Here is a 26,499-nt window from a genome sequence, read left to right on the forward strand (position 1 = left end):
CCAGATCAGGGAAGTTCTCAGCTATTATTTCTCAGCTCAGCTACACCTTCAGCACCTTTCCCTCTCTCTTCCTCCTCTGAATACCAATAATGCATATATTATTTCTTTTTAGTGCATCACTTAGTTCTCTAATTTTCCCCTCATACTCCTGGATATTTTTATCTCTCTTTTTCTCAGCTTCCTCTTTTTCCATAATATTATGTTCTAGTTCACCTATTCTCTCCTCCGCCTCTTCCATCCAAGCTGTGGTCGTTTCCATTTTATTGCATCTCGTTTATAGCGTTTTTCAACTCCTCCTGACTATTCCTTAGTCCCTTGATCTCTGTAGCAATAGATTCTCTGCTGTCCTCTATACTGTTTTCAAGCCCAGTGATTAATTTTAAGACTATTATTCTAAATTCACTTTCTGTTATATTATTTAAATCCTTTTTGATCAGTTCATTAGCTGTTGTTATTTCCTGGAGATTCTTTTGAGGGGAATTCTTCCGTTTGGTCATTTTTGATAGTCCCTGGAGTGGTGCGGAACTGTAGGGCACTTCCCCTGTGCTGTCTTGAATAACTTGCGTTGGTGGGCAGGGCCGCAGTCAGATCTGATGTCTGCCCCCAGCCCGCCGCTGGGGCCACAGTCTGACTGGTGTGTACCTTCTCTTCCCCTCTCCTAGGGGTGGGATTCACTGTGGGGTGGTGTGGCCCCTGTCTGGGGTACTTGCACACTGCCAGGCTTGTAGTGCTGGGGATCTGGTGTATTAGCCAGGGTGGATCTGCAAGGTGCACAGGGGCGGGAGGGGCAGGCTCAGCTCACTTTTCCTTTGGAGATCCGCTTCTGGAGGCACCCTGCGGCACCAGAAGGGAGTCAGACCCGCCGGAGGGATGGATCCACAGAAGCAGTGTTGGGTGTTTGCACGGTGCAAGCAAGTTCCCTGACAGGAACTGGTTCCCTTTGGGATTTTGGCTGGGGGATGTGCCAGGGACATGGGGCTGGTGAGCGCCTTTGTTCCCCGCCAAGCTGAGCTCTGTCGTCGGGGGCTTAACAACTCTCCCTCCCGTGGTCCTCTAGCCCTCCCGTTCTCCGAGCAGAGCTGTTAACTTATAACCTCCCAGATGTTAAGTCCCGCTTGCTGTCAGAACACACTCCGTCTGGCCCCTCGGCTTTTGCAAGCCAGACTTGGGGGCTCTGCTTTGCTTTGCCAGCGGGCTGCCCCTCTGCCCCAGCTCCCTTTTGCCAGTCCGTATAGTGCGCACCGCCTCTCCGCCCTTCCTACCCTCTTCCGTGGGCCTCTTGTCTATGCTTGGCTCCGTAGAATCCGTTCTGCTAGTCTTCTGGCAGTTTTCTGGGTTATTTAGGCAGGTGTGGGTGGAATCTAAGTGATCCACAGGACGCGGTGAGCCCAGCGTCCTCCTACGCCACCATCTTCCTCCCTCCTCTTTTTCCTATATTATCTGCATGTCCTAATTTTTAAGAGTCTTGGCCCAGTTTTTCCTTTGGGGGGAGAAATATACTATTGTGTATTTCTACTCATAATCTGTTACCCCAGGCATGTGTGGACTTGTAGTCCACCTTCAGCCTTTTAAGAGCAAGACTCGGTTGCTTTTCCTGCCTGCATTCTTTATTATGTGAAATAGATAAGCACCTTGAGTCAGTCCTCCAGGTATCCTCCATACAGGTCAGAGCAGCTAGCTAACAATTTAAAAATAAGGTGTGTTCTCCCTCTGGTCTGAGGGAGGACCTGTGAACTGGGCTGCTGCCTGACCACCACTACATTGGGGAGAGGTAGGATCAAGTAAAAACACTAAGACCTTCCTACCATTTTGAAGATGGCTTTTTCTTAATTGTGTGTTTGTTTGGTTACAGTAAACCTGTTGCCCAGAGGTTTCAAAAAGTTGGTTCAGATAGTTTTTGGTTGGGTTTTTGATGTTTCTATGGGGGAATGAGAGGCTATAATTTCCACCATTTTGCTGACATCACTCTTTCGTATGTAAAAACTCATCAACAATCCCAGCTCCTAAATTTTCTTTTTACCTTCTAGAAGCTTTTGTTTTGCATTTTACATTTAGGTCTATAACCCATTTTGAGTCAATTTTTGTGTAAGATATGGAGCCTGAATTTGAGTTCACTAAAATATATATATATATATGTATGTATATGGGCATCTAATTGTTCCAGCACTACTCAACAGAAGGCTGTCCTTTTGAAAAATTTTTAATTTATATTTATTTTTGAGAGAGAGAGAGAGAGAGATAGAGAGAGAGAGAGAGAGAGAGAGAAGACAGACAGAGAGAGACAGAGAATCCCAAGCAGGCTCCATGCTGTCAACACAGAGCCACATGTCTCACAAACTGTGAGATCATAACCTGAGCTCATATCAAGAGTCAGACACTTAATCTACCTAGCCACCCAGGCACCCCAAAAAGGCTATCCTTTCTCCATTGAGTTGCCTTTGCACTTATCACTTTTGTCAAAATTCATTCGATTAGATTTGTGTGGATCTATCTGGTCTCTCCATCCTGTTCCATTGAATAATAAAAGTATTTTCTGCCAGTATCTCATTATCTTAATTACAACAGGCTTATACTAAGCCTTGAAATTGGGAAATATTATTCTTCCAACTTTGTTCTTTTTAGAGCTATTTTGGCTATGGCAGGTCCTTTATTTTCCATATAAAATTTAGAATCAGTTTGTTACTAAGAACTTCCTGGGATCATGATGGAGATTACCTTGAATCTTAGATGACTCGAAAAGTGGACATCTTAATCTGAATTGTTCAATCCATGAATACAAAACATCTCTCAATTATTTCAATGTTCTTTGATCTCTTTTATCAATGTCTTATGGTTTTCTGCATATACATCTTGTATTTTGCTAGATTTATCCCTAAGTACTTCCTTTATTTTTGTGCAATTGTTACTTAAAAAAAAAAAAGTCAAGTTCCAACAGTTCATTTCTGATATACAGGAAAGCAATAACTTTTGTAAACTGGCCTACAATCCTGTAAAGTTACTAGATTTGCTTTTATTTCCAGAAACTTTTTTGGGGGGGAGGGGTTCTAGATAGAAAATCATATCATCTGAGGCTAAGATAGTTTTACTTCTTTCTATTCAATATGTAGGCTTTTCCTTTTTCTTCCAGTAAGACATTGAATCAGCGTAATGACAAATGAAAACTTACCTTATTCCCTAACTTAGAGGGAATGGGTTCTGTCTCCAACCAATAAATATGATTTTAGCTTTAGATTTTTCATGTCTATCTTTTATTAAGTTATTGTCTTTGTATTCCTAATTTTTACAGTGGTTACTTTTTCTTCATGGTCCATTTGAGCTACTATAACAAAAAATGCCATAGACTGGTATTAAACAACATTTACTTCTCATAGTTCTGGAGGCTAGGAAGTTCAAGATCAAGAAGCTGGTAGACTCAGTGTGTAGTGAGGGTCTGCTTCCTGTTTCATAAGTGGCTGTCTTCTCACTGTGTCCTCATATGTTGGAGAGGGTGAGTAAAGTCTCTGGGGTCTCATTTATAAGGGCACTAGTACCATCTATGATGGTTCTACCCTTATGACCTAATCATCTCCCAGAGGCACCACCTCCAATACCACCACACTGAGGGTTAGTATTTCATATGAATTTTGAGGGGACACATTTCAGTCTACAGCAAATGGCTTGTGATTTTATGAAATGCTTTTTATTCTCACACTGATATGATCATATAGTCTTTCTTATTATCTGTTAGTGTGATGATTTACACTGACCAGCTTACAAATGTAGGATCAACCTTACTTTTTTGAATGAAACCATTTTGGATATGTTACCCTTTTACATATTGCTGGATTTAGTTTCCTAACATTTATAAAAGATTTTTAAATTTATGTTCATGAAAAATCTTAGTCTGTAGTTTTCTTACTGAATATTAGAGTAATACTGACTCAAAATGGTAGGGATTGTTCCCCTCCTTTTTACTTTACTGCAAGTTTGTGTAGAATTGGTATTACTGCTTAAAAGTTTGGTAGAATTCACTGGTGAAATCACTTGTGTCTGGTGTTTCTTTTCTAAAAGGTTTTAAAATCTAAATCAAATTTCTTGTATAGATATAGGACTACTCAAGTTAAGAGATTTCCCGAGTACATTTGGAAGTTTGTGTATCAAGGAATTGGTCTATTTCATCCAAGTAATCAAATATATGGGCCTATAGCTGTTCATAGTATTCCCTTATACTTTTAGCATCTGTACAATTGGTAGTCATGACCCTTCTTTCATATTTGATATTGTTAACTTGTGTTTTTCCTCTTTCTTCTTTGTTAGCCTGGGTAGAGGTTAATCAATTTCTTAAACATCTTGAAGAATTTGTCTTGTTTTGATAATTTTTATCTATCATTTTCCTATTTTCAATTTTATTAATTTGTGCTAATTTTTTTCCTTTTTCTTTTCTTTTTTTAATTTACATCCAAATTAGTTAGCATATAGTGCAACAATGATTTCACGAGTAGATTCCTTAATGCCCCTTATTCATTTAGCCCATCCCCCTCCCACAACCCCTCCAATAACCCTCTGTTTGTTCTCCATATTTAAGTGTCTCTTATGTTCTGTCCCCCTCCCTGTTTTCATATTATTTTTTCTTCCCTGCCCTTGTGTTCATCTGTTCTGTGTCTTAAAGTCCTGATATGAGTGAAATCCTATGATATTTGTCTTTCTCTAATTTCACTTAGCATAATATCCTCCAGTTCCATCGACGTAATTGCAAATGGCAAGATTTCATTTTGACTGCCGAGTAATACTCCATTGTATATATATACCACCTCTTCTTTATCCATTCATCCATTGATGGACATTTGGGCTCTTTCCATACTTTGGCTACTGTTGATAGTGCTGCTATAAACATGGGGGTGCATGTGTCCCTTCGAAACAGCATCCCTGTATCCCGTGGATAAATACCTAGAAGTGCAATTGCTGGGTCACAGGGTAGTTCTATTTTTAATTTTTTGAGGAACCTCCATACTGTTTCCCAGGGTGGCTGCACCAGTTTGCATTCCCACCAGCAGTGCAAAAGAGATTCTCTTTCTCCACATCCTCGCCAATATCTGTTGTTGCCTGAGTTGTTAATGTGAGCCATTCTGACATGTGTGAGGTGGTATCTCATTGTGGTTTTGATTTGTATTTCCCTGATGATGAGTGATGTTGAGCATTTTTTCATGTGTCAATTGGCCATCTGGATGTCTTCTTTGGAGAAGTGTCTATTCATGTCTTTCCCCCATTTCTTCACTGGATTATTTGTTTTTTGGGTGTTGAGTTTGCTAAGTTCTTTATAGATTTTGGATACTAACCCTTTGTCTGATAGCCATTTGCAAATATCTTCTCCCATTCCTTCAATTGCCTTTTAGTTTTGCTGATTGTTTCCTTCACTGTGCAGAAGCTTTTTATTTTGATGAGGTCCCAATAGTTCACTTTTGCTTTTGTTTCCCTTGCCTCTGGAGAAGAAGTTGCTGCGGCCAAGGTAAAAGAGGTTTTTGCCTGCTTTCTCCTCGAGGATTTTAATGGTTTCCTGTCACATTTAGGTCTTTCATCCATTTTGAGTTTATTTTTGTGTATGATGTGAGAAAGTGGTCCAGGTTTACTTTTCTGCATGTCACTCTCCAGTTTTCCCGGCACTACTAGCTGAAGAGACTGTCTTTATTCCATTGGATATTCTTTCCTGCATTGTCAAAGATTAGTTGGCCATATGTTTATGGGTCAATTTCTGTTCTCTATTCTGTTCCATTGACCTGAGTGTCTGTTCTTGTGCCAGTATCATACTGTCTTGATGATTACAGCTTTGTAATACAGCTTGAAGTCCAAGATTGTGATGCCTCCTGCTTTGGTTTTCTTTTTCAAGATTGTTTTGGCTATTCGGGGTCTTTGCTGGTTCCATACAAATTGTAGGATTGTTTGTTCTAGCTCTGTGAAGAATGCTGATGTTATTTTGATAGGGACTGCATTGAATATGTAGGTTGCTTTGAGTAGTATTGACATGTTGACAATATTTGTTCTTCCTATCCAGGAGCATGGAATCTTTTTCCATTTCTTTCTGTCTTCTTCAATTTCTTTCATAAGCTTTCTATAGTTTTCAGTGTATAGATTTTTCACCTCTTTGGTTAGATTTATTCCTAGGTATTTTATGGTTTTTGGTGCAATTGGAAAGTGTGCTCCAATTTTCACAATTTCCTTTTCCTGCTTACATTTGCTTCTTTTCTCTAGTATCCTAAGGTGGAAACTCAATTTACCGATTTTAGACCTTTCTTCTTTTCTATTCTGTGCACTTAATGGTATAAAGTATTCTCTGAGTACTGCTTAATTGCATCACACAAATTTATTTTCACTTAAAAATATTTTCAGAATTTCTCATGACTTATTTGACTGATGCATTATTTAGAAGTGTGTTGGTTAATTTCTAAATATTTATGAATACTCCAGTTATCTTTCTGTACTTGATTTCTTATCTACTTCTGATAGAATGTGAGAATATATTTTTCAATTTCTACACATTTAAATTCATTAAAATATGTTTTTTGGCCTAAAATGTGCTCTATTTTGGTGAATGCTTCATGTTCACTTCAGGAGAATGTGTACTCTTCTGTTGTTGGATAGCCTTCATATATGTCAATAGATTCAAGTTGGTTGCTAGTGATGTTCAGGCCATCTACATCTTTAGCAATTATCTGCCTTCCTGATCTATCAATACTAATGGAATAGAGACAAAGAGCAAGTTTGTCTATTTCTCTTTTAGGTTTTATCAGTTTTTTACCTCATATACTTTGAAGCTCTGTTTCTAGGTGCATGAATATTTAGAACTATTATGTCTTCTTAGAGAGTAGATTGCTTATATCAGTGTGTAATGTACTGGTAATGTTTGGAAATCTTCCATGTTTTGAAGTATACTTTCTCTGAAGTTAATGTAGTTTAATTTACTTTTGATTGGTGTTAGCATGGTATATTTTTCTATATGTCTTAGCTTTTAACCTTTCTGATCTTTGTATTTAAAGTATATTTCTTATAGTCAGCATAGAGTTCCCTCTTACCTTTTTTTTTTTAATCCTATCTCACAATCCCTTTTACTTGATGTCTTTAGACCATTCATATTTGTGGTGACTTACTGATACAGTTGGATTAAATTTTTGTAACTTTTCTATTCATTGTGTTTATTCTTTGATATTTCCCCACCAATTCCTTGTGGGTTTTTTTTTGTTTTGTTTTGTTTTTTGTTTTTTTTTTTTTGCCTTTTCTTTCAAGGAACATTTTGTATGAATCCATTTTATTCCTTCTCTTGGTATATCATTTATACTTGTTTTAAAATCTTTTTAGCGATTTCCTACTATTTATATGACACCTTTTTAAGTAATCTTTGTCTATCTTAAAACAACACCATAACCATACCACTTCACATATAGTGCAGGCAATTTACAACAGAGTATTCCTACGGCCCTTGCCATCCCTTATACTAATGTTGTCATTAACTTATTCATATACTATAATCACCTCACAGAGTGTTATTTTTATTATTATTACTATTATTATTATTTTAAATGTATTCTGGAATTCTAGGCATTATAAGATTCTGGATCTTTTTCACCTTTAGTTTTAGTATATTTCCTCTAACAGCGTGGCACCTGGAAAGAGAGGGATACTGTTTCTTACTGCTAGAGGTTTGGAGTCCAGGTTCTCCACTTAGCCTCTGTTGACACGAGGTAGGCCAGTGTTTGCTGACCCACTGACAAGTGGTGAAAGTCCTGGCTCTCTACTTGTCCTCCTCTGACATCATCCCCCTGGAAAGTTGGAGGGGTACTTTGTTACTGCAGAATAGTGGTAGAAGTCAGTCTTTACTGATAGAGGCACATAACTTTTCCCCATGGTGTACAGCTGAAGTAAAGCAATTATCTAAAATTTTCTTTCTAAGCCATCTTTCCTTTTACTTGTCTAGAGAAAGCAGTCTTTACTGGGAATTTTTTTTGTCTATGCACATTGGCTTGCACAGATCAGGTTGTCTGAGTTGTTGGTTTTATCCAGTAGTGAATTTAGATGTGTTAGGCAAAAATAAAAAAGAAGAAATTAGGTGTTCTTTCTTGGATTCTGAGATCACTAGCAAATCTCTTTCCTTTGTTCATTCCACTGTCCAAAGTCTTCCTAAGTTTGCTTTATAATTAGTGTTTAGGGTTTTAGATGGACTTAAAGTGTGGGACAGAGTGAAGTATATCTAATTAATCTTATTTGGAACCATCAGTCTCTGAAATTTTCACACTTAAGAATTGCTTTTAAATTTAGTGTAGTTTTAAAATATGTAAAATAAACTATTAAAAGGTATATTCCAAGTCTCATTTCCATTCTTGTCTCCTCCATTCATTCCCCTCCTGTCCTACTTTTATTACTTTCTGATTTTTCTTCCAGTGCTTCATTTTTGCAAATATAAGCAATTACATAATCCCTGTCTCCTTCTTTCTTACTCAAAAGAGAGCTTTTTATACCCACTACTCTGCTTCATGCTTTTTGATTTTATATGGGAATATTCCTCCTTACCTATGTGTAAACTCTTGTTCATATTATGAATGCATAATCTTCACTTGTGGGTAGACACAACCCAAGTTTATTAACTAGTCAATGATGAACACTTGGGTTGTTTATATTTTACTGTTATTACCAGCAATGCTGTAATGAATAACCTATTACTTTATACATATTACTTTTACTTTATACATATTACTTTTATACCTATGCAGGCATAGCTTTAAGATAAATTCCTAGAGCTGAAATGTTGATAAAAGTTAATGCATCTGATTTGTATATCTTAAAGATAGTTGTAGCAATATTACTATCTTACTTAAACATTCACTGGCTACTGATCGCTTAAAAACTTCCAAATATGGATTCAAGAAAATATATTATGTTCTCTTTCACATCTTGTGCCATATGACCTCTTGCTTTCTTTATTCCAGTCTTGTTAATCTGTTTTTAGGACCCTGTGCTCACTGTCTTCTTTTCTGACAAGGAGCTTGGTACTTGTTCTTATCTGTTTGGAATGTTCATATTTCCTTATTTTAGTTATTCCTATACTTTCCTTAAAGATTTGCTCAAGTATCATTTTATCTCAACCTTCCTTTTTCTTTGAGTTTGAAAATGTCCATAAAAATAGTAAGTAGCGGGGCACCTGGGTGGCTCAGTTGGTTAAACGTCTGACTTTAGCTCGGGTCATGATCTTACGGTTCATGAGTTTGAGCCCCGCGTTGGGATCTGTGCTGACAGCTCAGAACCTGGAGTCTGCTTTGATCTGTGTCTCCTTTTCTCTCTGCCCCTCTGCCTCTGGAGCTCTGTCTCTCTCTCTCTCTTAAAAATAAATAAACATTAGCAAGATGGAGGAACAGCATGGAAGCTTTTTGTGTGTCTCGCCTCCAAGAAATACAGCCAGACCAACACTAAACCATCCTATGCACCTAGAAAACCGCTTGGAAGATTAACACGACAATCTGCACAACCTGAACCACAGATTTCAGCAGGTACATGACATGAAGAGCTGAACTTGGGGAGCAAGAAGCCTCAAAAGGTAGGGAACCCCTTTTGTGGGCAGAGAGGATGGAGACTGGGGAGGGGGGGAGCATGTGGGAAAAGCATCCCTCCCCAAAAGCAGCTGGAGAGAAAGTGGAAAATTGGAAACAGCCGCAGGGACTAAACTAAAAAGGGAGAAAGGAGAGGGTTTAAATTCCATTAAGACTGTAAACAAGGGGAGCACAAAGGCTCGATACCTGGCGACCAACTCCGCATCTCGATACCTGGCGGTGCTCTGGTGGGAAAGGTGAATCGCCAGGAACAGAGTGGGGTCCAGGTGGTTCTTGGGCCACACAGGGAAAAGCGGTTCCACTGCTGGAAGAACATTTGGTAGAGACTGTTGAAGCCACCTGGTCCCAGCAGACCCTGGAAAGCAGCCACATTCGCTGGTGCTGGAGCAAGGTTGTTGAGGGTGAAGCCTGGTGCCAGATGTGTGTTGCAATTTTCCATGGTCCCTGAAACCTTGAGGCTACACTGTCTCACGATTTTTTGGGGGCCGGCTGGCACCTGGCCACAGTCTCAGGGCACCGGCAACAGCAGGGTCCAGCGGACATTTCTGGGTGCAGCCGACATTCGGCTATTGCTCACTCAGCCATTGCTTGGTGAGACCCTCCGGCAGAGAGGCGGAGAGAGTCAAAGCCACAGTCCTTCAAAGTAAGAGGCCGGGGAAAACAGCCGCATCTGAGACAAAACTTGGGAGAGAGGTACTGCCTGGGGCCTGGTCACGGAGAGTGGAAAAGCGGGGAGTGGACAAGAGCTGAAGAGGAAGGGACCAGTGTGCTGATCTGGGAGAACAGACTGGGTGGCTGGGTGGCGCCATTTTTCACCGCTCCTGCGCATGCGCACCAACAAGCACCGCAACAATCCACCCCAGTAGGCTAGCAGCGCCATCTAGGGGAGAGCGGAGCTGTTACACTGAACCCTGCCCAACTGGGCCAACTTCGCTGTTCAAAAACACAAACCTCACTGCCAGCTTAATTTATGGGCTATAAAGAGCTACATGGACTGACCTCTAGGGGAAAATGAAGCAATTTCAGTCCTACTTTAATCTGTTAGGTTTATCTATTCAATTTTTTTTTCCTTTCTTTTTTCTCTTTTACAATTCTTTTCTTTTTCTTGAATACAGAAAGAGAAAAAACTCATTTTTATTTTCAATTTTTATTAAAAACATCTCTTTAATTTTTATCACTATATTTTTTACTTTTGTGTAAATTTTTTCAAATTCTAGTTTACTTCCATCATTTTATTTTAGTCTACTTCAGTACTCACCTTTTCAAATTTTCAAACAATTTCTTTTTTTTTTTTTTCTCTTTTTCATTTCTTTTCTTTTTCTTGAATGCAGAAAGGGAAACACTTCATTTTTACTTTCAATTTCTTTTAAAAATATTTTTATTTAATTTTTATTACTATATTTTTTGCTTTTGTGTAATTTTTTTCAAATTCTATCTTACTCCCATCATTTTATTTCAGTCTGCTACAATGTATTCACTTTTTCAAATTTTCACACAATTTTTTTCCTTTTTTTTCTTTTTTTAATCTTTTTTCTTTTTCATTTCTTTTCTTTTTTCTCAAATACAGAAAACAAAAAAGTTCATATTTCTTTTTAATTTTTATTAAAAATAATTTTCTATAATTTTTTTCCACTTTTGTCTATTTTAGTCTACTTTAGTGTATTCATTTTTTCAAATTATCAAACGATTTACTTTTTTTTCTTTTTTTCATTTCTCTCCACCCCCCCCTTTTTTGTTTCCCTAATCTGTCAAATCACTTTCTACACCCAGGCCAAAACACAACTAGGATCTAGCATCATCTATTTGATTTTTGTGTGTGTGTGTGTTTAATTTTAATATTTTTTTAGTTTTAATTTTTTAAATTTCAATTTTTCTACCTCATTAATTCCTTTTCTCCCTTCAAAATGACAAAACGAAGGAATTCACCACAAAAGAGCACAAAGAAAGGACAGCCAGGGATTTAACTGACATCAGCAAGATGTCTGAACCAGAATTTAGAATCATGATAATACTAGCTGGAGTCAAAAATAGATTAGAATCCCTTTCTGCAGAGATAAAAGAAGTAAAAAATAGCCAGAATGAAATTAAAAATGCTATAACTGAGCTGTAATCACGGATGGATGCAGTGGCAGCAAGGACAGACGAGAGAGAACAGAGAATCAGTGATATAGAGGACAAACTTATAGAGAATAATGAAGCAGAAAAAAACCGACCATCAACAAGGCGTATCATAGTCCAATTCACAAAATACTCAGGCAAGGAGAGAATCATGAAAGCAGCAAGGGGAAAAAAAGTCCCTAACCTACAAGGGAAGACAGATAAGGTTTGCAGCAGACCTATCCACAGAAACCTGGCAGGCCAGAAAGGAGTGGCGGGATATATTCAGTGTGCTGAATCAGAAAAATATGCAGCCAAGAATTCTTTATCCAGCAAGGCTGTCATTCAAAATAGAAGGAGAGATAAAAAGTTTCCCAGACAAACAAAAATTAAAGAAGTTTGTGATCACTAAACCGGCCCTGCAAGAAATATTATGGGGGACTCTCTGAGGAGACAAAAGATGAAAAAATAAATAAATAAATAAATAAATAAATAAATAAATAAATAAATACCAAAAGTAACAAAAGATTAGAAAGGAACAGAGAACACCACCAAAAACTCCAACTCTATAAGCATCATAATGACAATAAATTCACATCTTTCAGTACTCACTCTAAACGTGAATGGACTCAATGCTACAATCAAAAGACATAGGGTAACAGAATGGATAAGAAAACAAGATCCATCTATATGCTGTTTACAAGAGACTCATTTTAGACCTAAAGACACCTACAGATTGAAAATAAGGGGATGGAAAATCATCTATCACGCTAATGGTCAACAAAAGAAAGCTGGAGCAGCCATACTTATATCAGACAATCTAATCTTTAAAATAAAGACTGTATTAAGAGATGCAGAAGGGCATTATATCATAATCAAGGGGTCTATAGACCAAGAATACCTAACAATTGTAAACATTTATGCGCCAAATGTGGCAGCACCCAAATATATAAATCAATTAATCACAAACATCAAGAAATTCATCAATAGTAATACCATAATAGTAGGAGACTTCAACACCCCACTCAGCAATGGACAGATCATTTAATCAAAAAATCAACAAGGAAACAATGGCTTTGAATGACACAATGGACCAGATGGACTTAATGGATATATTCAGAACATTTCATCCTAAAGCAGCAGAATATACATTCTTCTCCAGTGCACATGGAACGTTTTCCAGAATAGACCATATACTGGGGCACAAATCAGCCCTAAGTAAGTACAAAAAGGTCAAGATCATACCGTGCATATTTTCAGACCACAATGCTATGAAACTCGAAATCAACCACAAGAAAAAATTTGGAAAGGTAACAAACACTTGGAGACTGAAGAACATCCTACTAAAGAATGAATGGGCTAACCAAGCAGTTAAAGGAGAAATTAAAAAGTATATGGAAGTCAATGAAAATGATAACACCACAACCCAAAACCTCTTGGACACAGCAAAGGCGGCCATAAGAGGAAAGTGTACAGCAATCCAGGCCTTCCTAAAAAAGGAAGAAAGATCTCATATACACAACCTAACCTTATGCCTTAAGGAGCTGGAAAAAGAACAGCAAATAAAACCCCAAACCAGCAGAAGACAGGAAATAATAAAGATTAGAGCAGAAATCAATGTTATTGAAACCAAAAAAAAAAAAAAACCCAACAAAAAAACAAACAAAAAAACCCCAGTAGATCAATGAAACCAGAAGCTGGTTCTTTGAAAGAATTAACAAAACTGATAAACCACTAGCCAGTTTGATCAAGAAGAAAAAGGAAAGGACCCAAGTAAGTAAAATCAAGAATGAAAGAGGAGAAATCACAACCAACACAACAGAAATAAAAACAATAATACGAGAATATTATGAGCAATTATATGCCAACAAAATGGGCAATGTGGAAGAAATGGACAAATTCCTAGAAACATATGCACTACCAAAACTGAAACAGGAAGAAACAGAAAATTTGAACAGACCCATAACCAGTAAGGAAATTGAATTAGTAATCAAAAGTCTGCCAAAAAACAAGAGTCCAGGGCCAGATGGCTTTCCAGGGGAATTCTACCAAACATTTAAGAAGAGTTAACACCTATTCTCTTGAAACTGTTCCAAAAAATAGAAATGTAAGGAAAACTTCGAAACTCTTTCTCTGAAGCCAGCATTACCCTGATTCCAAAACCAGACAGAGACCCCACTAAAAAGGAGAACTATAGACCAATTTCCCTGATAAACATGGATGCAAAAATCCTCAACAAGATATTAGCCAACCGGATCCAACAATACATTAAAAAAATTATTCACCACGACCAAGTGGGATTTATACCTGGGATGCAGGTTCAATATTCACAAAACAATTTATACCTGGGATGCAGGTTCAATATTCACAAAACAATTAACGTGATTCAGCACATCAATAAAAGAAAGGACAAGAACCATATGATCCTCTCAATAGATGATGAGAAAGCATTTGACAAAATACAGCATCCTTTCTTGATAAAAACCCTCAAGAGAGTAGGGATACAAGGATCATACCTCGAGATCATAAAAGCCATATACGAGCAACCCAACGCTAATATCATCCTCAATGGGGGAAAACTGAGAGTTTTCCCCCTAAGGACAGGAATAAGACAGGGATGTCCACTCTCGCCACTGTTATTCAACACAGTATTGGAAGTCTTAGCCTCTGCAATCAGACAACACAAAGAAATAAAAGGCATCCAAATTGGCTAGGAGGAGGTCAAACTTCCCTTCTTCACAGGTGACATGATACTGTATAAGGAAAACCCAAAAGCTTCCACCAAAAAACTGCTAGAACTGATTCATGAATTCAGCAAAGTTGCAGGATATAAAATCAATTCACAGGAATCGGTTGCATTCCTATACACCAACAATGAAGCGACAGAAAGAGAAGTCAAGGAATCGATCACATTTACAGTTGTACCAAAAACCATAAAATACCTAGGAATAAATCTAACCAAACAGGTGAAAAATCTGTATGCTGAAAACTACAGAAAGCTGATGAAAGAAATTTAGGAAGACACAAAGAAATGGAAAAAGATTTCATGCTCCTGGATAGGAAGAACAAATATTGTGAAAATGTCGATGCTACCCAAAGCAATCTATATATTCAACGCGATCCCTATGAAAGTAACACCAGCATTCTTTACAGAGCTAGAACAAATAATCCTAAAATTTGTATGGAACCAGAAAAGACCCCGAATAGCCAAAGCAATCTTGAAAAAGAAAACCAAAGCAGGAGGCATCACAATCCCAGACTTCAAGCTATACTACAAAGCTGTAATCAACAAGACAGCATGGTACTGGCAGAAGAACAGACACTCAGATCAATGGAATAGAGTAGAGAATCCAGAAATGGAACCACAAACGTATGGGCAACTAATCTTTGACAAAGCAGGAAAGAATATCCAATGGAATAACGACAGTCTCTTCAGCAAGTGGTGCTGGGAAAACTGGACAGTGACATGCAGAAGAGTGAACCTGGACCACTTTCTTACACCATACACAAAAATAAACTCAAAGTGGATGAAAGACCTCAATGTAAGACAGGAAGCCATCAAAATCCTCGAGGAGCTAGCAGGCAAAAACCTCTCTGATCTTGCCTGCAGCAATTTCTTACTCAACACATCTCCGGAGGCAAGGGAAACAAAAGCAAAAAAGAACTACTGGGACCTCATCAAAATAAAAAGCTTCTGCACAGCAAAGGAAACAATCAGCAAAACTAAGAGGCAACCGACAGAATGGGAGAAGGTATTTGCAAATGACATATCAGATAAAGGGTTAGTATCCAAAATCTACAAAGAACTTAGCAAACTAAACACCCAAAAATCAAATAATCCTGTGAAGAAATGGCAGAAAGACATGAATAGACACTTCTCCAAAGAAGACATCCAGATGGCCAACTGACACATGAAAAAATGCTCAACATCACTCATCATTAGTGAAATAGAAATCAAAACCACAATGAGATACCACTTCACACCTGTCAGAATGGCTAACATTAACAACTCAGGCAACAACAGATGTTGGTGAGGATGTGGAGAAAGAGGATCTCTTTTGCATTGTTGGTAGCAATGCAAGCTGGTGCAGCCACTCTGGAAAACAGTATGCAGGTTTCTCAAAAAACTAAAAATAGTTTTACAACCCAGCAACCCAGCAATTGCACTACTAGGCATTTATCCAAGGGATACAGGTGTGCTGTTTTGAAGGGACACATGCACCCCGATGTTTATAGCAGCACTATCAACAGTAGCCAAAGTATAGAAAGAGCCCAAATGCCCATCGGTGGATGAATGGATAAAAAAATGTGGTATACAATGGAGTATTACTCGGCAGTCAAAAAGAATAAAATCTTGCCATTGGCAACTATGTGGATGGAACTAGAGGGTATTATGCTAAGAGAAATTAGTCAGAGAAAGACCAAAATCATATGACTTCACTCATATGAGGACTTTAAGAGACAAAACAGATGAACATAAGGGAAGGGAAACAAAAATAATATAAAAACAGGGAGGGGGACAAAACAAAAGAGACTCATAAATATGGAGAACAAACTGAGGGTTGCTGGAGGGGCTGTGGGAGGAGGGATGGTCTAAAAGGGTAAGGGCATTAAGGAATCTACTAAAATTTTGCTTTCTAGGGAAGATAGCGGCGTAGGAGGACGCTGGGCTCACCGCGCGTCCTGCTGATCACTTAGATTCCACCTACACCTGCCTAAATAACCCAGAAAACCGCCAGAAGACTAGCAGGACGGAGTCTCTGGAGCTCTGGAGATGAGAGGCCCATGGAAGAGGGTAGGAAGGGTGGAGAGGCGGTGCGCGCTACACGGACTGGAGGGAGGGAGCTGGGGCAGAGGGGCAGCCCGCTGGCCAAGCAGAGCCCCCGAGTCTGGCTTGCAAAAGTGGAGGGGCCAGAGAGAGTGTGTTCCGACAGCAAGCGGGACTTAGCATCTGGGAGGTCATAAGTTAACAGCTCTGCTCAGAGAGCGGGAAGGCTGGAGGACAACGGGAGGGAGAGTTGCTGAGCCCCAGGAGGACAGAGCTCAGTTTGGCGGGGAACAAAGGAGCTCGCCAGCGCCATCTCCCTCGCCCATCCCCAGCCAAAATCCCAAAGGGAACCAGTTCCTGCCAGGGAACTTGCTTGCACCGTGCAAACACCCACGGCTGTGCTTCTGCGGAGCCACCCCTCCGGCAGCGGGACTGACTCCCTCCCGCTGCCACAGGGCCCCTCCTGAAGTGGATCACCAAAGGAGAAGCGAGCTAAGCATGCCCCTCCTGCCCCCGTGCACCCTGCCTACCCACCCCAGCTAATACGCCAGATCCCCAGCACCACAAGCCTGGCAGTGTGCAAGTACCCCAGATGGGCCACGCCACCCCACAGTGAATCCCGCCCCTAGGAGAGGGGAAGAGAAGGCACACACCAGTCTGACTGTGGCCGCAGTGGCGGGCTGGGGGCAGACATCAGGTCTGACTCAGCCCTGCCTACCAACTCCAGTTATACACCACAGCACAGGGGAAGTGCCCTGCAGGTCCGCACCACTCCAGGGACCATCAAAAATGACCAAATGGAAGAATTCCCCTCAAAAGAATCTCCAGGAAATAACAACAGCTAATGAACTGATCAAAAAGGATTTAAATAATATAACAGAAAGTGAATTTAGAATAATAGTCTTAAAATTAATCACTGGGCTTGAAAACAGTATAGAGGACAGCAGAGAATCTATTGCTACAGAGATCAAGGGACTAAGGAATAGTCAGGAGGAGTTGAAAAACGCTATAAACGAGATGCAATAAAATGGAAACGACCACAGCTTGGATGGAAGAGGCGGAGGAGAGAATAGGTGAACTAGAACATAATATTATGGAAAAAGAGGAAGCTGAGAAAAAGAGAGATAAAAATATCCAGGAGTATGAGGGGAAAATTAGAGAACTAAGTGATGCACTAAAAAGAAATAATATATGCATTATTGGTATTCAGAGGAGGAAGAGAGAGGGAAAGGTGCTGAAGGTGTAGCTGAGCTGAGAAATAATAGCTGAGAACTTCCCTGATCTGGGGAAGGAAAAAGGCATTGAAATCCAAGAGGCACAGAGAACTCCCTTCAGACGTAACTTGAATCGATCTTCTGCACGACATATCATAGTGAAACTGGCAATATACGATAAAGAGAAAATTGTGAAAGCAGCAAGGGACAAACGTGCTTTAACATATAAAGGGAGACCTATAAGACTCGTGACTGATCTCTCTTCTGAAACTTGGCAGGCCAGAAAGGATTGGCAGGAGATCTTCAATGTGATGAACAGAAAAAAATATGCAGCCGAGAATCCTCTATCCAGCAAGTCTGTCATTTAGAATAGAAGGAGAGATAAAGGTCTTCCCAAACAAACAAAAACTGAAGGAATTTGTCACCACCAAACCACCCTACAAGAGATCCTAAGGGGGATCCTGTGAGACAAAGTACCAGAGACATCGCTACAAGCATGAAACCTACGGACATCACAATGACTCTAAACCCATATCTTTCAATAATAACACTGAATGTAAATGGACTAAATGCTTCAACCAAAAGAGATAGGGTATCAGAATGATAAAAAAACAAGACCCATCTATTTGCGGACTACAAGAGACTCATTTTAGACCTGAGGACACCTTCAGATTGAGAGTGAGGGGATGGAGAACTATTAATCATGCTACTGGAAGCCAAAAGAAAGCTGGAGTAGCCATACTTATATAAGACAAACTAAACTTTAAATTAAAGACTGTAACAAGAGATGAAGAAGGTCATCATGTAATAATTAAGGGTCTATCTATCAGGAAGAGCTAACAATTATAAATGTCTATTGCTGAATACGGGAGCCCCCAAATATATAAAACAATTACTCACAAACATAAGCAACCTTTGACAATAATGTGGTAATTGCAGGGGACTTTAACACTCCACTTACAGAAATGGATAGATCATCTAGACACACAGTCAATAAAGAAACAAGAGCCCTGAATGATACACTGGATCAGATGGACTTGACAGATATATTTAGAACTCTGCATCCCAAAGCAACAGAATATACTTTATTCTCGAGTGCACATGGAACATTCTCCAACACAGATCACATACTGGGTCATAAAACAGCCCTTCATAAGTTTACAAGAATTGAAATTATACCATGCATACTTTCAGACCACAATGCTATGAAGCTTGAAATCAACCACAGGAAAAAGTCTGGAAAACCTCCAAAAGCATGCAGGTTAAAGAACACCCTACTAAACAATGAATGGGTCAACCAGGCAATTAGAGAAGAAATTTAAAAATATATGGAAACGAACGAAAATGAAAATACAACAATCCAAACGCTTTGGGATGCAGCGAAGGCAGTCCTGAGAGGAAAATACATTGCAATCCAGGCCTATCTCAAGAAACAAGAAAAATCCCAAATACAAAATCTAACAGCACACCTAAAGGAAATAGAAGCAGAGCAGCAAAGACACCCCAAACCCAGCAGAAGAAGAGAAATAATAAAGATCAGAGCAGAAATAAACAATATACAATCTAAAAAAACTGTAGAGCAGATCAATGAAACCAAGAGTTGGTTTTTTGAAAAAATAAACAAAATTGATAAACCTCTAGCCAAGCTTCTCAAAAAGAAAAGGGAGATGACCCCAATAGATAAAATCATGAATGAAAATGGAATTATTACAACCAACACTTCAGAAATACAAGCAATTATCAGGGAATACTATGAAAAATTATAGGCCAACAAACTGGACAACCTGGAAGAAATGGACAAATTCCTAAACACCCACACTCTTCCAAAACTCAATCAGGAGGAAATAGAAAGCTTGAACAGACCCATAACCAGCAAAGAAATTGAATCAGTTATCAAAAATCTCCCAACAAATAAGAGTCCAGGACCACATGGCTTCCCAGGGGAATTCTACCAGACGTTTAAAGCAGAGATAGGGGCACCTGGGTGGCTCAGTCGGTTAAACATCCGACTTCGGCTCAGGTCATGATCTCACGGTCCGTGAGTTCGAGCCCCGCGTCGGGCTCTGGGCTGATGGCTCAGAGCCTGGTGCCTGCTTCTGATTCTGTGTCTCCCTCTCTCTCTGCCCCTCCCCCATTCATGCTCTGTCTCTCTCTGTCTCAAAAATAAATAAAAGGTTAAAGCAGAGATAATACCTATCCTTCTCAAGCTATTCCAAGAAATAGAAAGGGAAGGAAAACTTCCAGACTCATTCTATGAAGCCAGTATTACTTTGATTCCTAACCAGACAGAGACCCAGTAAAAAAACAGAACTACAGGCCAATATCCCTGATGAATATGGATGCAAAAATTCTCAATAAGATACTAGCACATCGAATTCAACAGCATATAAAAAGAATTATTCACCATGATCAAGTGGGATTCATTCCTGGGATGCAGGGCTGGTTCAACATTTGCAAATCAATCAACGTGATACATCACATTAATAAAAGAAAAGATAAGAACCATATGATCCTGTCAATCGATGCAGAAAAGGCCTTTGACAAAATTCAGCACCCTTTCTTAATAAAAACCCTTGAGAAAGTCGGGATAGAAGGAACATACTTAAACATCATAAAAGCCATTTATGAAAAGCCCACAGCTAACATCATCCTCAATGGGGAAAAACTGAGAACTTTTTCCCTGAGATCAGGAACACGACAGGGATGCCCACTCTCACCGCTGTTGTTTAACATAGTGTTGGAAGTTCTAGCATCAGCCATCAGACAACAAAAGGAAATCAAAGGCATCAAAATTAGCAAAGATGAAGTCAAGCTTTCACTTTTTGCAGATGACATGATACTATACATGGAAAATCCGATAGACTCCACCAAAAGTCTGCTAGAACTGATACATGAATTCAGCAAAGTTGCAGGATACAAAATCAAAGTACAGAAAGCAGTTGCATTCTTATACACTAACAATGAAGCAACATAAAGACAAATAAAGAAACTGATCCCATTCACAATTGCACCAAGAAGCATAAAATACCTAGGAAAAAATCTAACCAAAGATGTAAAAGATCTGTATGCTGAAAACTATAGAAAGCTTATGAAGGTAATTGAAGAAGATATAAAGAAATGGAAAGACATTCCCTGCTCATGGGTTGGAAGAATAAATATTGTCAAAATGTCAATACTACCAAAAGCTATCTATACATTCAATGCAATCCCAATCAAAATTGCACCAGCATTCTTCTCGAAGGTAGAACAAGCAATCCTAAAATTCATATGGAACCACAAAAGGCCCCGAATAGCCAAAGTAATTTTGAAGAAGAAGACCAAAGCAGGAGGCATCACAATCCCAGACTTTAGCCTCTACTACAAAGCTGTCATCATCAAGACAGCATGGTATTGGCACAAAAACAGACACATAGACCAATGGAATAGAATAGAAACCCCAGAACTAGACCCACAAACGTATGGCCAACTCATCTTTGACAAAGCAGGAAAGAACATCCAATGGAAAAAAGACAGTCTCTTTAACAAATGGTGCTGGGAGAACTGGACAGAAACATGCAGAAGGTTGAAACTAGACCACTTTCTCACACCGTTCACAAAAATAAACTCAAAATGGATAAAGGACCTGAATGTGAGACAGGAAACCATCAAAACCTTAGAGGTGAAAGCAGGAAAAGACCTCTCTGACCTCAGCCATAGCAATCTCTTACTTGACACATCCCCAAAGGCAAGGGAATTAAAAGCAAAAATGAATTACTGGGACCTTATGAAGATAAAAAGCTTCTGCACAGCAAAAGAAACAACCAACAAAACTAAAGGCAACCAACAGAATGGGAAAAGATATTTGCAACTGACATATCGGACAAAGGGCTAGTATCCAAAATCTATAAAGAGCTCACCAAACTCCACACCTGAAAAACAAATAACCCAGTGAAGAAATGGGCAGAAAACATGAATAGACACTTCTCTAAAGAAGACATCCGGATGGCCAACAGGCACATGAAAAAAGATGCTCAACGTCACTCCTCATAAGGGAAATACAAATCAAAACCACACCCAGATATCACCTCACGCCAGTCAGAGTGGCCAAAATGAACAAATCAGGAGACTATAGATGCTGGAGAGGATGTGGAGAAACAGCTCTCTTGCACTGTTGGTGGGAATGCAAATTGGTGCAGCCACTCTGGCAAACAGTGTGGAGGTTCCTCAAAAAATTAAAAATAGACCTACCCTATGACCCAGCAACAGCACTGCTAGGAATTTACCCAAGGGATACAGGAGTACTGATGCATAGGGACACTTGTACCCCAATGTTTATAGCAGCACTCTCCACAATAGCCAAATTATGGAAAGAGCCTAAATGTCCATCAACTGATGAATGGATAAAGAAATGGTGGTTTATATACACAATGGAGTACTACGTGGCAATGAGAATGAATGAAATATGGCCCTTTGTAGCAACATGGATGGAACTGGAGAGTGTGATGCTAAGTGAAATAAGCCATACAGAGAAAGACAGATACCATATGTTTTCACTCTTATGTGGATCCTGAGAAACTTAACAGAAACCCATGGGGGAGGGGTAGGAAAAAAAAAAAAAAAAAGAGGTTAGAGTGGGAGAAAGCCAAAGCATAAGAGACTCTTAAAAACTGAGAACAAACTGAGGGTTGATGGGGGGTGGGAGGGAGGGGAGGGTGGGTGATGGGTATTGAAGAGGGCACCTTTTGGGATGAGCACTGTGTGTTGTATGGAAACCAATTTGACAATAAATTTCATATATTGAAAAAAAAATCATTGCTTCACTATATATTAATTTGGATATAAATTTCAAAAAATAAATAAAGTTAAAAACAAAACAAACAAAATAAATAAATATTTAAAAAAATTAAAAAAAAAAAAGTAGTCTAGTGAACCCCTCCCGACCCAGCCTCAACAAATAGCACCATTTTTTTTTTTTTTAAATGGAAAGGTTTCATTAAGCTCCCTGAAGTCAAGTACTGCAATTAGAAAAACTGCATTGTATAATTTTGCTTCCTGGTGCTTATCATTTTGCAGCGCTATATTTGCTTATAAAATTTAATTTTAATTTCCCCCTAGAATGCTGAACTTCCTGAAAGCAGACATTCTATATTTTGTTCATAATTACTTTTCTAGTACTTAGTTGAATGCTTGGCTAAGTGTTCAAACCACTCTAGGAAAATTAAAGGCTGTGCTATTAAACAGCTTGAGAATTGCACAGGTATCTACCAACTAGTGAGTATTAAGTAAATAGTTATGTTTTAAATACATTTCTTCAAGATCACATACTGTAATCTATCATGGAGGAGATACATTAGGAAATATAAATGAAGAATTTGTTTTAGTGACTTGATACACAATTTGTATAATACAGCTAAAGGAGTGCTGAGAAATTTATAGCACTAAATGTTTACTTTAGAAAAGAAAAAAAATGTCTCAAATCAATAGGGACGTCTGGGTGGCTCAGTTGGTTAAACATCTGACTTTGGCTCAGGTCATGATCTCATGGTTCATGGGTTTGAGCTCTGCATTGGGGTCTGTACTGACAGCTCAGTGCCTGGTGTCTGCTTCGGTTTCTGCATCTCCCTCTCTGCCCCTCCCCTGCTCGCGCTCTGTCTTTCTCTCTCAAAAATAAACATTAAAAAAAAGTATGAGAGCACAATAAACCCAACTTCAGCAGAAGGAAAACTCAAGAGCAGAAATCAATGAAATTGGAAACAGAAAACAATTTTTAAAAAATCCAGTAAGAGAAAGCTGCATGAAAAGAATAAAACTGACAAACTTCTAGAAACAATGAACAAGAAAAAATAAGACAAATGATCAATATGACATATAAAACAAGGGTATAAAAAAACAGAACCCACTGACACCAAAATTATAACAAAAGAATAATATCGTGAACTCTATGCACATAAATCTGACACATAAAATGGACTAATAGCTAGGAAAGCAAAAATAATATAATTAACCTAAAAGTGATAATTAAATTGTCCAATAACTATTAAAGAAACTGAATTTGTAATTTAAACACACAAAAAAATCTCCGGGACCAGATACTTTTGCTAAAGAATTCTACCAAACAGGTTGCAGACCCCGAGAGGCGGCCGCTGGTCCAAGCACCATGGCTGCGGAGCGGACCTGGCCGCTACGAGGCTCTGGTGGCTGGAGCGTGCCTAGTCGGTGTGAGCCCAGCGTGAGGTCCCGGGCCCCGAGACGCTGGCTCAGGTAAATTTTTCCATAACCTTATGGAGAGAAAGGACTTTGAGACATGGCTTGATAACATTTGTTACATTTCTTTCTCTGACGGACTTGCAGAAAAAAATGGAACTCTGGATCACCTGATTAGTCTGAGTGGAGCAGTCCAGCTCAGGCATCTCTGCAATAACCTGGAGCCTCTCCTCAAGCGGGACTTGCTCAAACTCCTTCACCTGGAGCTCAGTTTTTGTTAAAATGGCTCGATCCCCAGACTTTACTCACATGCTGCCTTGTCTCTGAACAGTGGAATAAGGTGATAAGTGCCTGTACAGAGGTGTGGCAGACTGCATGTAAAAATTTGGGCTGGCAGATAGATGATTCTGCTCAGGACGCTTTGCACTGGAAGAAGGTTTATTTGAAGGCTATTTTGAGAATGAAGAAACTGGAGGACCATGAAACCTTTGAGACCTCATCATTAATTGGACACAGTGCCAGGGTGTATGCACTTACTACAAAGATGGACTTCTCTGTACAGGTGGTTTTGCAGAAGTGCAAAGTCAAGTCTCTTTTGCACAGCCCTGGAGACTACATACTCTTAAGTGTGGACAAATATGAGATCAAGATTTGGCCGATTGGGAGAGAAATTAACTGCAAATGCTTGAAGACATTGTCTGTCTCTGAGGAAAGGAGTATCTGCCTGCAGCCAAGACTTCATTTTGATGGCAAATACATTGTCTGTAGTTCCGCGCTGGGTCTCTACCAGTGGGACTTTGCCAGTTATGATATTCTCAGGGTCATCAAGACTCCTGAGATAGCAAACTTGGCCTTGCTTGGCTTTGGAGATACCTTTGCCCTGCTGTTTGACAACCGCTACCTGTATATCATGGACTTGAGGACAGAGAGCCTGATTAGCCGCTGGCCTCTGCCAGAGTATAGGAAATCAAAGAGAGGCTCAAGCTTCCTGGCGGGCGAAGCATCCTGGCTCAATGGACTAGATGGGCACAATGACATGGGCTTGGTCTTTGCCAACAGCATGCCTGACCACAGTATTCACCTGGTGTTGTGGAAGGAGCACGGCTGATGCCACGAGCTTACCATGGCTGACTGACTTTGGGTGCCCGGGCTGCAGGTTTTCAGTGCAACCTCTGTGGCACCCAGCTATACGAACCAAAGTTCTCACCTAATGGTATCATTGTGCAGTGCACAATCATTTATCCATGTTTGCCAGGGGGGCCAGGGCTCGGGGCGGGGGAGGGCTTGTTTTATTGACATACAGCGCAGCATGCTAGTGGGGGTATGCCACTGACTTCATTTGTACTTAGTTATGTTGGTCAGTATAAGAGGATGCATTTTGGGTTCATCTTTCTTGACTATTGGTTTTAAGTAAAGAAAGTTAAATGGCTCATTAATCTGCTAATTGGTTGCCTATAAAAACACATTCAGTCTATTAAATTAAAGCTTTTTACTATAAAAAAAAAAGAATTCTACCAAACATTTAAAGAAAAATAAACATAATTTTCACACAATCTCTTCCAGATGATAGAAAGGAGAGAACAATTTCAAACCAGTTTTATGAGGTCAACATTATCCTGATGTGAATACTAAGACAAAGACAGTATAAAACCATAGACCAATTTATCTCATGGATAGAGATGCAAAACTACTTTAAACATATTAGCAAACATGGGGCACCTGAGTGGCTCAGTCGGTTAGGCATCCAACTCTTGATCTGGACTCAGGTCATGATCTCATGGTTTTTGAGTTTGAGTCCCTGGTTGGGATCTGTGCCGCCAGTGCAAAGCCTGCTTAGGATTCTCTCTCTCTGCCCCTCCCCCGGTTGCGCTCGCTCTCTCTGTCTCTCAAAATAAATAAACATTAAAAGAAATATTAGCAAACAGAATTTAGCAACAAAAAAAGAATTATATGACATGACCAAGTAAGGTTTATTCCAAGTATGCAAGGCTGATTCAGTATTTAAAAATCATTCAATGTAGTCTACCACATTAATGAGATAAATAAGAAAAACCATAAAATTATAGCAAGTAGAGACAAAAATGTTTTTTGACAAAATTCAAAATCCATTCATAAGAAATACTCTCTGAAAACTGGAAATAGGAGAAATAAGAGAGCTTCCTCAAGTTGATGAAGAATGTAAAAGACCTCCTGCCAAATAATATAACCTGGTGAAAGACTGATGCTTTCCCTCTAAGACTGGAAACAAGGCAAATTACCACTGCTCTTACCACTCCTAAGAAAGTTCAGCAAGCTCTCAGCATAAAAGGACATATAAAAATATTCTATAAACTAACAACTGATAAGAAAACAAAGTAAAATACAATGCCGTTTACAATCCCTCAAAATAATCAAAAATTGATTACTGATTGAGGTATACATTGAATAAAACATGTACAGGACTTTTATACTGAAAACTATAAAACCCTGATAACAGAAATCAAAGATCTAAATAAGTATATATCATTTGTTTACGGATTGTAACACAGTACAGATATTAACTCTTATAAGAATTGGAAACTGATACATTAAATGTAATTGCCAGAGCAAGTAAGATTTTAAAAAACACAACATTATTCTAAATTTATATGTAAAGCTGAAGTAATCAGAAGAGATAAAACAATGT

At 39.1% G+C, this 26,499-nt stretch overlaps 2 protein-coding genes across 2 annotated transcripts in view; one reads left to right on the forward strand and one right to left on the reverse strand.

The window, feature by feature from the left end:
* LOC109260773 (zinc finger protein 782-like) overlaps positions 1-26,499 on the reverse strand; it is a 74,298-nt gene that overhangs the window by 25,680 nt on the left and 22,119 nt on the right. The gene's annotated exons all lie outside the window — the stretch shown is intronic.
* LOC109260776 (F-box/WD repeat-containing protein 2-like) lies at positions 23,803-25,084 on the forward strand. Its single transcript, XM_053907878.1, is given in 2 exon segments — positions 23,803-24,107; positions 24,110-25,084. Coding segments are annotated over 2 exon segments (1,029 nt in total). The 5' UTR covers positions 23,803-23,911; the 3' UTR covers positions 24,943-25,084.

Source organism: Panthera pardus, unplaced genomic scaffold, assembly GCF_024362965.1.
Source record: "Panthera pardus isolate Hobbes unplaced genomic scaffold, ASM2436296v1 HiC_scaffold_20, whole genome shotgun sequence".
Classification (NCBI taxonomy): domain Eukaryota; kingdom Metazoa; phylum Chordata; class Mammalia; order Carnivora; family Felidae; genus Panthera; species Panthera pardus.